Genomic DNA, 13,265 nt, shown 5'->3' with positions numbered 1-13,265 from the left:
GTGGCTCTGTGTCACGGAGGAACCGAGGCTCCGTGGGGCTGCGTACATCCGTAGCTCTGTGTCACGGAGGAACGGAGGCTCCGTGGCGCTGCGTACAGCCGCGGCTCCGGGCACCGGAGGGCCCGAGGCGGGGCCGAGCGGGGGAGCGGCGGCGCCGTGGGCGGTGCCTGCCCGGGCCGGCCCCGGAAGGCGCCGCCGCCGCTCCGCTGACAGACGGCGGGGCCGAGCGCGAAGATGGCGCTGCGGCCCGGGCCCGGCGCGGGGGGCGCCGGCGGGGCGGGCGGAGGAGCGGCCGGGGCCGCCAGGTCGGTGGGGACGGCGGACAGCGGGCCAGGGGCTGTGGAGAGGGAGGGGACAAACGGGAGGGCGATGATGGGGAATTAAAGGGTCGCGGGGAGGGGCGGAGCAGGCGGGAGATGGGGGGCGATGGTAGGGCTGGGGGTCGCAGCGCAGGTGGGATGTGAGGGCAGAGGGGTCAGGGCCCAGGTGGGGCGTGTGGGGTTTCTGTCTGGGGTGTGGGGGTGCCAGGTTGGGTACGTGGGGTCTCAGGTGTGCTACACGGGGTCCTGGGGGCGATGTGGGGCTCGCAGGTGGGGTACGTGGGGTCTCGAGTGAGCTCCGTGGGGTCGTGGGTGGCGGTCCCAGGTGGGCTTCAGGGGTTGTCAGGTGAGCTTTGGGGGGTCTTGGGCAGGGTGTGTGGGTCTCAGGTGTGGTACCTGTGATCCTGGATGGAACATCAAGGTCCCAGGCAGGATGTGGTGGGGCCCTGGCTGTGTTGTTGGGGATGCAGCCACGGCAGCTCTGCGTTTGCTGAGGTTTATTCGCCTTTTTGGGGGCCCGGCTGGTCTCCCCCGGTGTGTCCAGGCTCGGGCAGCTGCGCCCCACTTGCCATCAGGCTCTGCCGCTGCAGTCTCCGATATTGGGGTGGGAAGGGTCCGGGGCTTGTGCCGGCCCCGCTCGGGTGCTGCCGCTGTCAGCAGCAGTAGATGTTCCTGTCACTGCCGGGCAGGTCTGGCCGTGGCCTCCTGGGACGGAGCCTCCCTGGGGACTTCCCTTTTCCCCTCCTTCCCACAAAGGGCACCTTGGCCCGAGGGAGGACTGAGGAATCCTGTCAGGAGAAGGAACCAGTGTTAAAAGAGATGTTCGTGTGTTTCTGGAAGGGTTGGAAAACTGGATTTCACCACCTTTAAAGACTCTAGTAATGGGGTTTTTTTTCAGTGTAGGCTCTTGTCTGCTATTTATCTCTTGTCCTACTTCTAGGGAGGCTGAAGAAATTTTGCGTTTCACAATTAAGCTCACAGAGTTGTCTTGGATATCCGAAGCCCACGGTTTTGTCTGTGTTGTTGGGAATGTTGTCAGAGAAATAAAGGTTCTGAAAAATAAAAGGATTTACAAATCACCATTTCCCATTGATAGTATTTTGGTTTGTTTGAGGACAAAGTCTGGAGGTAGAGGAGAAGTTCTGTTCTGTGTCTGTGTGGGTTCTTTGCCTTATTTCACTTCAATTTTTGTGCATTTCTGCCATTCAAAAATACTCTTGACAGTCTGTTTCATCGATGGAGTTGTACTGCTTGGGAATTAAGGGGTTTAAAAATCCACTTGTAGATGGGAAAATGTTCTGTATGGTTTGGAGCTGTGACGGTGAAATTTCAGTTCGGAAAAGGAGTCCCTTCTCCCCACGCTCCTGCGTTTTGCCTGGAGCTGTTGCTTGCTTGGTTTGGGGCTTCTTGGTGGTTTTTTTTTAAGCTCCATATTTAAAATACTCATTTAGTAGGAATTTACAGGTTTGGAGTACTGCTTTAAGAGGTCTGTTGTGGGGCGATCACCTTGTTCCCTTCTCTTTCCTGTGTTTGAGCAGCGTTCCCCCAGTCGGTCTCACACCGGGCCGTCCCTGCCCTGGCTCCCTCAGCCACGAGAACCAGCTGCTTTCACTGGCTGCTCTGGGCATCCTTTCATCTCCAGAAAAGCAGTTCAGTGATAAATTCCCCTTGGTGGGATGGTTTGTGGCCGTGCCAGCGTGGCTGGGGCTGGCAGTTGCACACTGAATCCTGGAGCGGATCCGTGGTGAATCCGAGCGGGGCTGTGCTGCCAGAGCTTGCGTTGCTGCTTTGCACTGGCTCCTCTTCCAGTGCCCTCTGATTAGCTGAGGGGGTTTTTGCCAATTGTTTCTTTTTATTTATTTTTTTTTTTCCAGCAGAGACTTATAAATAAACCAGGAGCTCTGTAGAAAGGGATAAATATTTAATAGTTTGACCTTTACTTGCTTCCAGCAAGCCGTGGTACCTCCCAACGCTTGTTCAGTTTACATTGCATTTACTGGTTTGGGGAATTCTTCTTGACCAGGCTCCCCAACAAGAAGGGAAGCATGAAGCTTAGAACACTTCTGCATGCTTAGGAGATCTTCAGAAATTACATTTAACATTTCATCATTCTGACTAAAGTAAGTCTGTTCGTTTTCATGTTGGTATCGGATGCCGAGGAGTGGATTAAAATGACAGAACTGAGTTGAACAGACCTTGGCTGTGGTGAGAACCAAGCCCTGCACGTGTTTGGGGCTGAGGTGTGTGAGTCTGCAGAGTTCTTCAGAGGGACATCCCCAAATGGTGGCGGTGGAGGATGGCAGGACTGATTTGGAAAGCGCAGGTGTGTGATAGTTGTGGAAGGAGAAATCAGCACACAGTGGTCAGGGCTGAAGAAGAAGCTTCAGGATGATGAAGATCCGGATTAGAGGATGAAGTGAAGAGCAAATGGGTTGTCTTGGTGACCGTGTGACCTGCTGCCTGTACAGTGGGGAGGTGCAATTTGCTCCTGGACAAATGCATAATTTAAATTCCTTATTTTATCTTAGTGCTCATATTACACAGCTCTTTTATATTTATAAACCAGGTTGGCTTTCAGGGCTTCCTGCAGCCATTTCTGATGGCATTTTCTCTTGTACTCTTAGGCACTTCCTTTTCCATCCACCCTTGGAATTGAACGTTGAATATCTCTAAGCGTGTTTCTCTTCCACAGCACTTGGCTGTAATAACTGCCTGGGACACTGAGTGAGGTTCTTGTTTGGGAAATTGCTGCTGACATGGATTTCTGCAACTTGCTTGCAGATGAGAATTTTAAACTAGGTCCTTTTTTGCTGTTTGGCAGCTGTTTGAGAGCAATTTCCATTAGGATTTTAGCTGAAATTTTGATGGTTCTTCCCCCAGGTGCACTTGACCCTCAATATATGAATGGCTGTTTTCTCCAAGGTGCTTTCTTTGCAATTAGATAACTGAGGAAATAGAAACTCCATTATTTCGTGATACTTAATGTTTCTAAAGGGGGCAAAAAGTGATGGGGCTTTGTGGGTAGTTCGTTTTTGTTCAGAAAAGCTGTTCCTAGGCAGCCGAGAAACGTTCCCTGGTGCAGTTAATAGTCCTGCTGAGTCAGATACTTCCAAGAGGAGATGTTTATTCATCCTGTGCTTAGCCTACACAAGGAACTGACCTGTTGCCGAGCTGTGTGGGTGCCGAAAGTCTCTTGTGGGTGATGGGGGGATGAGTCAAAGCCGTGTCAGGGCTGCTGGGAGGATCGGGTCTGTGTTTGGTGGCTCTGCAGCCTGTGGCAGCTCTCCGCAGATTTGGGGGGTCCCGCTGAGGGATAACGTTGTTCCCTGGGATGGGGTTGGGTTCTGTGGTTCCTGCAGGAGCAGATGATGGTGCTGGCGTGGAAGTCGAGGTGGATTATCCATTATGGATATTTGCACTAAAGTGACAGAATTTCACCTCCTCTTGTTTTCCTCCTGCAGCTTCATGTTTCCTGTCGCTGGCGGTTTAGGTCCCCCTCAAGGTACGTATCACCTTCACATTTGGAGCACAAAGTCCTTTACTTTGTTTAGATAAGTTAGACCTAAATCAGGTCTGCAGTGATGTTCAGAGGTGGGATTATTAATTGAACTCCGTAGCTATTTTTTTCCCTTGAATTCAGCTCTGCTCAAATGACTCTCACCCCTCTGTTGGGAAAACCTCCTGCGTGTTGTTGAAGCAGTGTCACCAGAATCTGGATTAAAGGTCCAGGAAAACTACATCTCCCTTTTTAACCTGAATTTGCCTTTTAGATTCTGGTATTATTTTGAGTGTGGTATTTCACCTCTCTCTGCTTCATCTCCCAGCTGTGTGGGTGTTGCAAGACCTGGTAAATATTTACAAAGCACATCAAGACCCTGGGACAAGAGTCACAACCTGTGTGGAAAGTATTAATACAATAGGAGAGCCTCAGCCTTAAATTGCCTTTGTTCTCCTTCCTGATGCAGTGCTGTTTGTTTAATTAGGGGAAAATATGCAGAGAACTTATGGGGAAAATAGGGAGTTTTTAATTAAAATCTCAGGGACTGATTCATGGATTATTCCTGCCTGTGTCATGCCCTCCTGGAGTGTTTTTCCATAATTATCTCATGGTGTGCTGGTAACAAGTGCGTGTTAGTGTTTGTCTCCCAAGACAACAAAATGTGAGACAGGAAGATACTGAAACACAACACACTTGCTTTATTCAGTGAATTAATACATTCCAGCTTGAGCTGTCCAATTTTGTGCAAGTTTAGCTCTTACTGACAAGTATTGTTACCATTATAACACACTGTGCAGGGCTAATTAACCTAAAGTGTGCTAATTAACCTGCAGACAAGTTATCCAGCCAGGTCAGAGTGTGAAGTTGCTTTGTGAAAGGTTGACTCTATTTCCCAAGATTTATTTTCAGAAGCTGCTGCTTTCAAGAGAAATGGGAATTACCAGCACCAGTCACCCTGGTTAATTAAATCTTTTTAATTGGAAATGACCCTTCCAAAAATCATAGGGGAAGTAACCCACAGAGAATCCTCAGGATGGTGGGAGAATTCGTCAGCTTAGTTACTGAAAAGCCATGTAACATTTTTTCCCTATAGATTGACCAGTGTCTAAACTAAGGAAATTCTGTGGCTGCCTGCAGTGTAGCAAATTTTATTATTTTTATTTTTAAACGGTCCAGCACAACTCAGAGATTTTTACTTTCATTTGCTGGTTTAGTAAACAAAGAAGAACAATTAAATGGGGGAGGCAGGGTTAGGGAAGGGGGGGAAAAAAAAGCTTTTAGCACTAACTGGGCACTTACCTTGTTTAATGTTTCATTGCAGGGATGATTCCTATGCAGCAGCAAGGATTCCCAATGGTTCCTGTCATGCAGGCCAATATGCCAGGGATGATGGGAATGAATTATGGCTCTCAGATGCCTCCTGGACCCATGGCCATGCAGGTGTGTGACTGAAATGTGGGCCTGAACTGCAGAACCCCAGGCTGGCTTGGGTTGGAAGGGACATTAAAGATCATCCAGTTCCACCCCCTGCCATGGGCAGGGACACCTTCCACTATCCCAGGGTGCTCCAAGCCCCATCCAGCCTGGCCTTGGACACTTCCAGGGATGGGGAGTCCACAGCCTCTCTGGGCAGCCTGTGCCAGGGCCTCTCCACCCTCACAGGGAAGAATTCCTCCCCAATATCCAATCTAAGCCTGCCCCCCTTCAGATTAAGGTCATTCCCTCTGTTTTATCACTATAATTTTTCTTTTTCCTTAAAGTAACTTTGTCTTTAGTTGCTGCTGTTGCTAATTGAGGCATAAGAATGAAATATGAGCAGCTTATATTGTGTTTTCTCTCTTTTAATCTGCTGTTTCCTATTTAGCACCGTATGTGCTTAGGTTCAAATTTGCACTTTGCTGAAATTTAATGTTTTTGCATGACTTTCTAACCAAATTGCTGTGTCACAAACTGAATTTATTGTGTTTTGCCATCTCCTTGCACTCCCTTCCCTCCCCCACCTGGAATTTATGATGTTATTTTGGCAAAATTTATAGTAGGAAGATGTTTTTATGAGAGCTGGTCTAAAAATCATAAACAACTTTTGTTCTCTTCCTACGTGTTCTGTGACCAAATGCAAAATGAACTGTAAGAAAAGTAAATTATTTTCTGCCTCCTTCTATATTAGGCAGCTTTGCTGCTCTAAATGTCCCAGAATGTATTTCTCAGCAAATGTTCCTGATACAGTTTATTCCGACAAGGTTCTTCTTGGCTGCTGTCATATATTGTTGGTTCCCTGGATATGTCTGGGAAATGCCTGCACCACGTTTTCCAGCGTCCGTGGTTGGTAGGAGGGAATATAAAAGTATTATACTTAGAACAGGAACCAGAAATCCCAAGGGAACCCCTGCTGATCTGTGTAGGATGGCTGTAGCCTTCCTGCTCTTGGGGCAGGTGGGATTTGAAGGCCTGATTTTTGGCAGTCTTCCCGAATGCTGTGTGGAGTGTGAGTCCTTGTGGAGAGGAAGAGTGCCATCTACTGAGGGCACTGCTCCTCCAACACTCCCTAACACCGGATTTTACGGGCTCGATTTTACTGCCACTGCCAGCAGCTTGACGTTTTCTAAAAAAAAAAAGAACACACTGGAGTTGAAGAAACCATCCTGTGGAGCTGTGTGCTGTGTTTGGTTGTAGGGTGGCATGGCCCTGGGGCCGATGCCAGCAGCTGGGATGCCCTACATGGGACAGGCCCCTTTCCTGGGAATGCGCCCGGCCGCCCCGCAGTACACCCCCGACATGCAGAAGCAGTTTGCAGAGGAGCAGCAGTAAGTGACACCTCACTGTCTCCTGGGGAATCCTTTTGGGATGGGGGAACACGTGTTTTCTTCTTGTTCAGGGTGTTGAATGTTGCTGGATATTCCCATTGCCTCTGAAGTTTGTAGAGCGTGGCCAGGTCTGAGAAAAAGCAGGAGCGTGTGCACCAAACTATCTAAATTTGAGACAGTAGAAATGGAGAAATCAAGCACAAACCTGCCAGGAAAAGTCTCACAAGAATTATTTTTATCTGTATATATATTTTTTTGAATCGTTTTCCTTCAGGAAGAGGTTTGAGCACCAGCAGAAGTTCTTAGAGGAGGAAAGAAAACGGCGGCAGTTTGAAGAGCAGAAACAAAAGCTGCGACTCCTGAGCAGTGTGAAACCCAAGGTATGGCCTGACAACGAGGGGATGTTTCTTTCTTCAGGGTTTTTTTTTAATAGCTTTTAATGGGAGGGTCTCTTTCAACAAGCAAATCAGTGGGGAATTGTATGAGATGCCAGATTATGGCTTGAAAAACCTCTGGAAGAGTTAGTCCTTTACACACTCCTTTACACACATTGCTAATTCTGGTACTGGAGGAGTGTGGGTACTGGAAGAAAACTGAGCTGTTCTGTGAATTTTTCCAAACGTTTTCTGTGCTGTTTCAGACAGGTGAAAAAAGCAGAGATGATGCTTTGGAAGCCATTAAAGGGAACTTAGATGGCTTTTCTAGAGATGCTAAAATGCACCCAACACCAGCAACACATCCAAAAAAGCCAGGTTTGTAATTTTCCTCATTTTGCAACTGAAAATAAAAGTCCAGCGTTCGAATTCCTCAGCAGAGGGAACTAATTCCAACAAGTATTTTTATCTGGTGGTACAGAATGAGTGGATTCACAGTTTTGTAAAATCAAAGGTCATTCTGGCAACTGTTTGCTTGGTCAGGGTATGAGGGTGAAACATTAGATATCAGCCTTTATTAAAAAAAGGCTTGAAATCTTTAACAGAAAGCCTCATGTGCTGTGCTAAATGTGAAACATCAAGGAAATTGATAAAGCGTTTGTTCTTTTCTAGTCAAAGCATTAATTAATGTTTTGCAGAGTGCTTTTGAAGATGAGAAGTGCTGTTTAAGTGCTAAGAATGATCAAAACCGTGTATAAAGATTTGAGTGGAGTGTCTCAGCTGGCTGATGTTTGTTGGGCATGGTCAAACCGAGCCTCTGTTCTCAGTAATTACACTGGAAACAATTGCCACTTCAGATTTCTTATGGTCTGTAGTGTAGGTTTTTTAGTGTCTAGCCTGAAACAAAGCTTATCTAGGAGAGCTTTTTCCTATATAAAATTTGTGTCTCTGCTGTGGATTCACTCCTTGGTAAGTTTGCAGTTACAGGTGGTCTCTGACAGCTTCCCTTTGTCTGTAGATTTGCCTGTCCTCCACCAGTTCTTTAAAATGGGTAACACTGGAAGGGATCAAGCAGAAAATTGTCTATATGAGCAGACATTTCTTTTGTATCTTATGATATATTGCTGAGTTTCTGTGGATAAAACATTCCTTTGAGGGAGAATGTCCCCCTGGCAGACCCCATTATGTCCAGTTTGAAATATTACCTCTGGATTTGTTTCCACCCTGTCTGCTTAAAACTGACAGAATACTTTCACAGCCAGCGTTAAGAGCCAAGTTTCAGTGTTTACATCCTAAAAACCCGGGAGAGGAGATGTGTGCTTGGAAGTGGCTGCTCAGTTTTACCTTGTGTTTGCTGCGCTGGCAGTGACACCCTTCACATCTGTCACCACACACACTCCACGCTGCTCTTCCTCGCCCATTTGCTCCGTATTCCCTGTGTTTGCCACTTTCCCCACACCCCCACCCGTGGCCCTTGTTCCTCATCACTTTGCCTTGTGTGTTCATTCCATTTGCAGATCATCCCACACCATCCCATTGTGCTGTGTCTGTTTCCCATTCTGCTTTTCTCGATGATGAAGAATTTAGTGACTTTATGCAAGGGCCTGTTGAAACCCCCAAACTGGTGCCTCAATCCACCTCTCAGCCTTTCCATCCTGCCACTGAGGCTGGGCAGCTGCTTTCAGAGAGGGCTGTGCTCCAACCTGTCCCTCCAGCCCAGGCTCCAGTGTTATCCACCCTGCATGGTACAACTGGGCAGGTTCCTTATTTTCCTACCTCTGCATCTCCATCCAGTACCCATAAAACAGGTAACTCTAAAGTGTCTTCTTTTACATGTCACCCTCTGAGCTACACAGAGTCTTTACTTAATCTGTTGGGTTGGTTTTTGTTTTTTTTTTTTTTTTCAGTCTGGCTGGAAAAAATAATTTAGGCAATTAAGCAGAAACCTGCTGATCCATGGGAAAAGATGATTTAAGTCCTCCTCTCCCTTCCCTTAGAACTGCCTGTAAAAGCAAGTCATGTGTGGATCCAAATACTGCTGAATATACACATGCCTGATCTTAGGTGAATTAAATCTTGTGTTTTAGCATAATCCTAAGCCTCTGTGGTAGAAAAAGACACAGTTGAGATGGTAGTATATAAAATAATGATTATGCTGCTGTGGAGCACTTGTGTGCTTCCTGCCTTGGAGGCTGAAGGGATGTTGGTGAGATGAACATGGAGAATTTTGGAGATGTAAGTAGGTACTGAGCGCTTCTGCTCCTGATGCCTGGATGGTTATGCAGCAATAATCCTAGTACAGGAAATAGTTTTGTGTCTTCCTCCTCTTGTTTTTTTGCTCGTTGAATTTGTTGTGTTTGTGGTAAGTAAAGGGCAGAACCAGGCTCTGAAAGTGTCCAGAGAGGGTGGTGCTGTTGGTCTGAGCTGGGGCTGATCATCTCTAACTCATCAGTGGTACCAAAAGAACTTTTCCTTTGAAAAGCGTGGAAGTGCAGTCTGGGCAGTTCCTAACAAAGTATAAATAATCCCTCCTGCTGTTTATTCAGGCTCTTCCTTGGAGGAGAAAGCCTTAGCTAATGGCTCAGATGACTCTGAACAAGAGCAAACCAAAGTTAAAACGTCCGAAGTTGGGCACAAAGCCTCGGCTGCAAGCCAAGCCCATCCCAGTGTCCCCAGCAGTGACTGGGATGTTGTAGGTGGACATGAGAGTGGTCCCACTGCTGCTGCAGAGGTGCACAAGGCTTCAGAACAAAACAGAGCAGTTGAAGAGTGTGGTGAGCAATCGAAACGTTTGACAGAATTTCAATCTAATGAGATGCTGCTTGGTGCTAACGCTCTGTTCACTAATTCCGAGGCCAACTCTGCGTAATTTTGCTCTGAATGCCTGCTTGAATAATATGTCAGTGCCTCCTGCTCCTTGCTCAAAGTGTAACTGCCATGATTTTGCTCTGAACTTTCTCCATGTCAGTTTATTGTTGTAATCACCTTTAACATGGTTGGTTTAATCACGTTCACTGTTTTAAAATATTCTGTCCTGTCTTGGGGAAAAAGATATTTTTGCTGTCTAAAGATATTTTTGAAAAACTATTTATGGAAACTTACCACTGAAGATGGTCAGTGTCATGGTAGGTTTTAATCTTTTAACCTTGAGGGGAAAAAATCTGGCCAGGTTAAAACTCTTAGCTAGTTATTTCTTGTTTCTCAAGTATTTCTGCTCATGCACGTTATGTCTAAAACTACCTGTGCTTTAGGGGTAAATATTGAAAAGATGGTCCAGATGAAAACTTAAAACAAGGTTTTGTTCCAGTGTGGATTTTGTTAAAACTCTTGACTGAGTATGGAAGCGGGGGGGTAAAAACAGAAGAATAATGAGATCTGAGGAAGTGGCAAATTTATTTTACTTGCTTGGTGAAATGGAAGGAATTACTTATATTAGAATATGCTTGGATGTGGGATGATTAGAAATTAGACTGCAGTCAGGAGGTAATCCATGTGGAAGATGAGGAGATGCAAGGGTACTGGGAAAGGCAATGAAATCTGAAATGATGCTGATTTTGGTCAGAGCTCCGTCCAAGATGAGCATAAAATCTGCTGAGGGAGACTGAGGGGAAGAGTCCACATAGTGGAGAAGGAAATAACTGATTTTCAGGGAGTGAAGTGTGGCAGATCATGTTACAAACGCCAGTAGTAGTGAAGGTGGCTGTGGTGTCCCCTGGAGCTGAGGACTGGCAGCAGTGGATACACCTTTGTGGACGTGGGGTACGATCTTGCTGGGCTGTTTGTGGATTTCCCTGGGGAGGATGTTCTGGGGGGACATTGTGGGGTTTATGGTAGGTATGGATTGATTTATTCCACAAATAGTCCTAATAGCAGGGAGCTGATGGGAAGCTGAATTTGTCGTGACACAGAACTGCTGTGAAACTTTGAAGACAGCGAGACTTTAGGGTCTGACATCTGGCTGTTAAGAGGGATGCACGTGAGGAGCTCCTTATTTCATTACATATGTAACTATAATCTATTACTGCCAGATCATTCCAGTTATTATTTCATATTCCTGCAGTATCTGTTTCTCCTCTGAGCACAGTGATTCCTGTCTGAAATCTTTGCCTGAACTGCTGAATTACGCTGACCAGCTGTGGTGTACAGATCATTGTACTCTGTATCCTAATACAACTGTTTTTCTTACTGAATGGAATACCTTTAGGAGTTGGAGTGTTCCCTCCCCAGGACCCCATCCAGCAAATCATGCCTCCCTGGATTTACAACGACAGCTTGGTCCCAGGTAAAGCAACCCGTGGGCATTTGGCCAGGTGGGCAGTGCAGGGTGTGAACATACCTGTGCTTGCGTGGCCACTTATTGATCAAAGTCTTATTCCCTTATCAGAGGAGTCCTGGATCTTTGATTTGTTACATATTTATGGTGTCTTATCTGCATTTGGTGAAATGGGGATTTTATTCGAGCATGTTAAATTCCAGATTAAACATTTGTGGCAGCAGCTTATCCCAGCAGAGGATGCATTGCTGATAATGCTGCTTTCATGGGTATTCTGGTTTTTGGCATGTTGTATAATTAGGCAGGCTCATTTCTGAAGGCTGTTTGTCTTCTGTGTGTAAATAACACAGTGAATAGAAAATGAATTGCTGTAGTAAATATTGATTACACTGAGGTTTAAATGCATAAGGCTCTTAGCACTGTCTTTTTATATGAGTTATCCTGCAGTTTCATTAAAGAAACTTGGTTTGAAATGCAGCACTAAGTGTATTTTATATAAAATACATCTCTGCTTGAGTTAAACTTGTCTGTAAAAACCATCCAATAACACATTTAAATGAAACATGATGATACAATACAGTGCCAGAACGCTCCTGGTTTGATACCATGTTGAGTTCAAGACAACATTAAAAAGCAATAATATTTGAAAAGAGCAGTTGTCACTGTCTAACACTGCCTCCCTCTCAACAGAGCTGTATAAGAAAATCTTAGAAACCACTTTGACTCCTGCTGGAATTGACACAGCCAAGCTCTACCCCATCCTGATGTCCTCGGGGCTGCCCAGGGAGACCCTGGGGCAGATCTGGGCTCTGGCCAACCGCACCACGCCCGGCAAGCTCACCAAGGAGGAGCTCTACTCCGTGCTGGCCATGATAGCAGTCACTCAGGTATGCCTCTCACCTGGCAGCCCCCTCAGCAGCCTGCCCTGCACCTCCACTAAAATACTGCTGCTCTTGAAGCCCACAGGAGAAACTGCCCTTGTCGCTTTGGTGGGATTATAATTTTATTGATTTCGTTGCTTGCATTTCAGTTTTCTTTAGTGTCAGTTGAAGTTCTTAGATATAGCTACAAAACACATCTATATATATATTTAATATCAAATGCAATGAGTAAATGAGGCTCTGTGGAGAGAACTTAGTAACACTTCGTATGAAGTTCAGAGTTACACACTAAGGCAGCACAGAATCTGAAAAATATGGAAGGTAGAACTTGAGGCATCAACAGGACAAGAATACGTGGCCTCAAGCTGTGCCAGGGGAGTTTCAGCTGGAACATGAGGAAGAATTTATTAATGAAAAGGATTATTAAGCACTGGAAGGGGCTGCGCAGGGAGGTGCTGGAGTCCCCACCCCTGAAGGTGTCCAAGGAAGGACATGCTCTGGCACTTCATGCTCTGGGCTGGGTGACAGGGTGGGTCAAAGGTTGGACTCAATGTCCTTGGAGCCCTTTTCCTACCTCAGTAATTCTGTGTTGTATCTAATTCACTTACATGGACCTTGATGGCACGTTGTGATGTGGGAGATTTACTGGGAGCTTGACCAGCACCCTGCTCGTTGTTGGCATCAGTGCCACAAGCTGCAAACTGGAACTGAGAGCACACTACACCCTTTTATCCAGGCTGCGCGTGTAACTGTCTGTCTGCTTGTTTCCTCTGCAGCGAGGGATCCCTGCCGTGAGCCCTGACGTGCTCAACCAGTTTCCAGCCGCGCCCGTCCCCACCCTGTCCGGCTTCCCGGTGCCGCTGCCCGGCGGGGTGAGCCAGCCCCCGCTGCTGCCCGCCGCTGCCCCGGCCTCCGTGGGGCTGGGCATCGGGCCCTCCGTGATGGGCATGAGCATCCCCGGCCCTGCTCCGGCCCCGGCCCCGGCTCCAGCCCCGGCTCCAGCCCCGGCTCCAGCGGGAGGAGCTGCAGCACAGCCTTCCGGAGCCTTCCTGCCCTCCTACCCGCCCGGCCAGGTGAGCTCCTTCCCTGCCTGGAACACCCCCTTCCCTGGAAG

General features: G+C 47.0%; 1 protein-coding gene across 6 annotated transcripts in view; it reads left to right on the top strand.

Moving 5' to 3' along the window:
* The first annotated feature begins 211 nt into the window (after positions 1-211).
* The window catches only part of SYNRG (synergin gamma), a 36,189-nt gene continuing 23,135 nt past the window's right edge, over positions 212-13,265 (top strand). For 2 of the 6 annotated variants that reach the window (XM_066201756.1, XM_066201755.1), the window contains exons 1-11: positions 212-305; positions 3,782-3,822; positions 5,141-5,259; positions 6,493-6,623; positions 6,898-7,003; positions 7,264-7,375; positions 8,515-8,805; positions 9,544-9,771; positions 11,202-11,279; positions 11,961-12,157; positions 12,928-13,224. In XM_066201756.1, the coding sequence (XP_066057853.1) occupies positions 235-305; positions 3,782-3,822; positions 5,141-5,259; positions 6,493-6,623; positions 6,898-7,003; positions 7,264-7,375; positions 8,515-8,805; positions 9,544-9,771; positions 11,202-11,279; positions 11,961-12,157; positions 12,928-13,224 (1,671 nt within the window). In that variant the 5' untranslated portion in view covers positions 212-234. The remainder of the gene's footprint in view (positions 306-3,781; positions 3,823-5,140; positions 5,260-6,492; positions 6,624-6,897; positions 7,004-7,263; positions 7,376-8,514; positions 8,806-9,543; positions 9,772-11,201; positions 11,280-11,960; positions 12,158-12,927; positions 13,225-13,265) is intronic. The other 4 variants (XM_066201761.1, XM_066201760.1, XM_066201758.1 and 1 more) reach the window with 3 other exon arrangements.

The sequence above is a fragment of the Chamaea fasciata genome, unplaced genomic scaffold (assembly GCF_029207755.1).
Source record: "Chamaea fasciata isolate MVZ Bird 193981 ecotype frontalis unplaced genomic scaffold, bChaFas1.0.hap1 SCAF_21, whole genome shotgun sequence".
NCBI classification, from domain to species: Eukaryota; Metazoa; Chordata; class Aves; order Passeriformes; family Sylviidae; genus Chamaea; species Chamaea fasciata.
The sequence above is the reverse complement of the archived record's forward strand: the minus strand, read 5'-3'. Positions and strand labels throughout refer to the sequence as shown.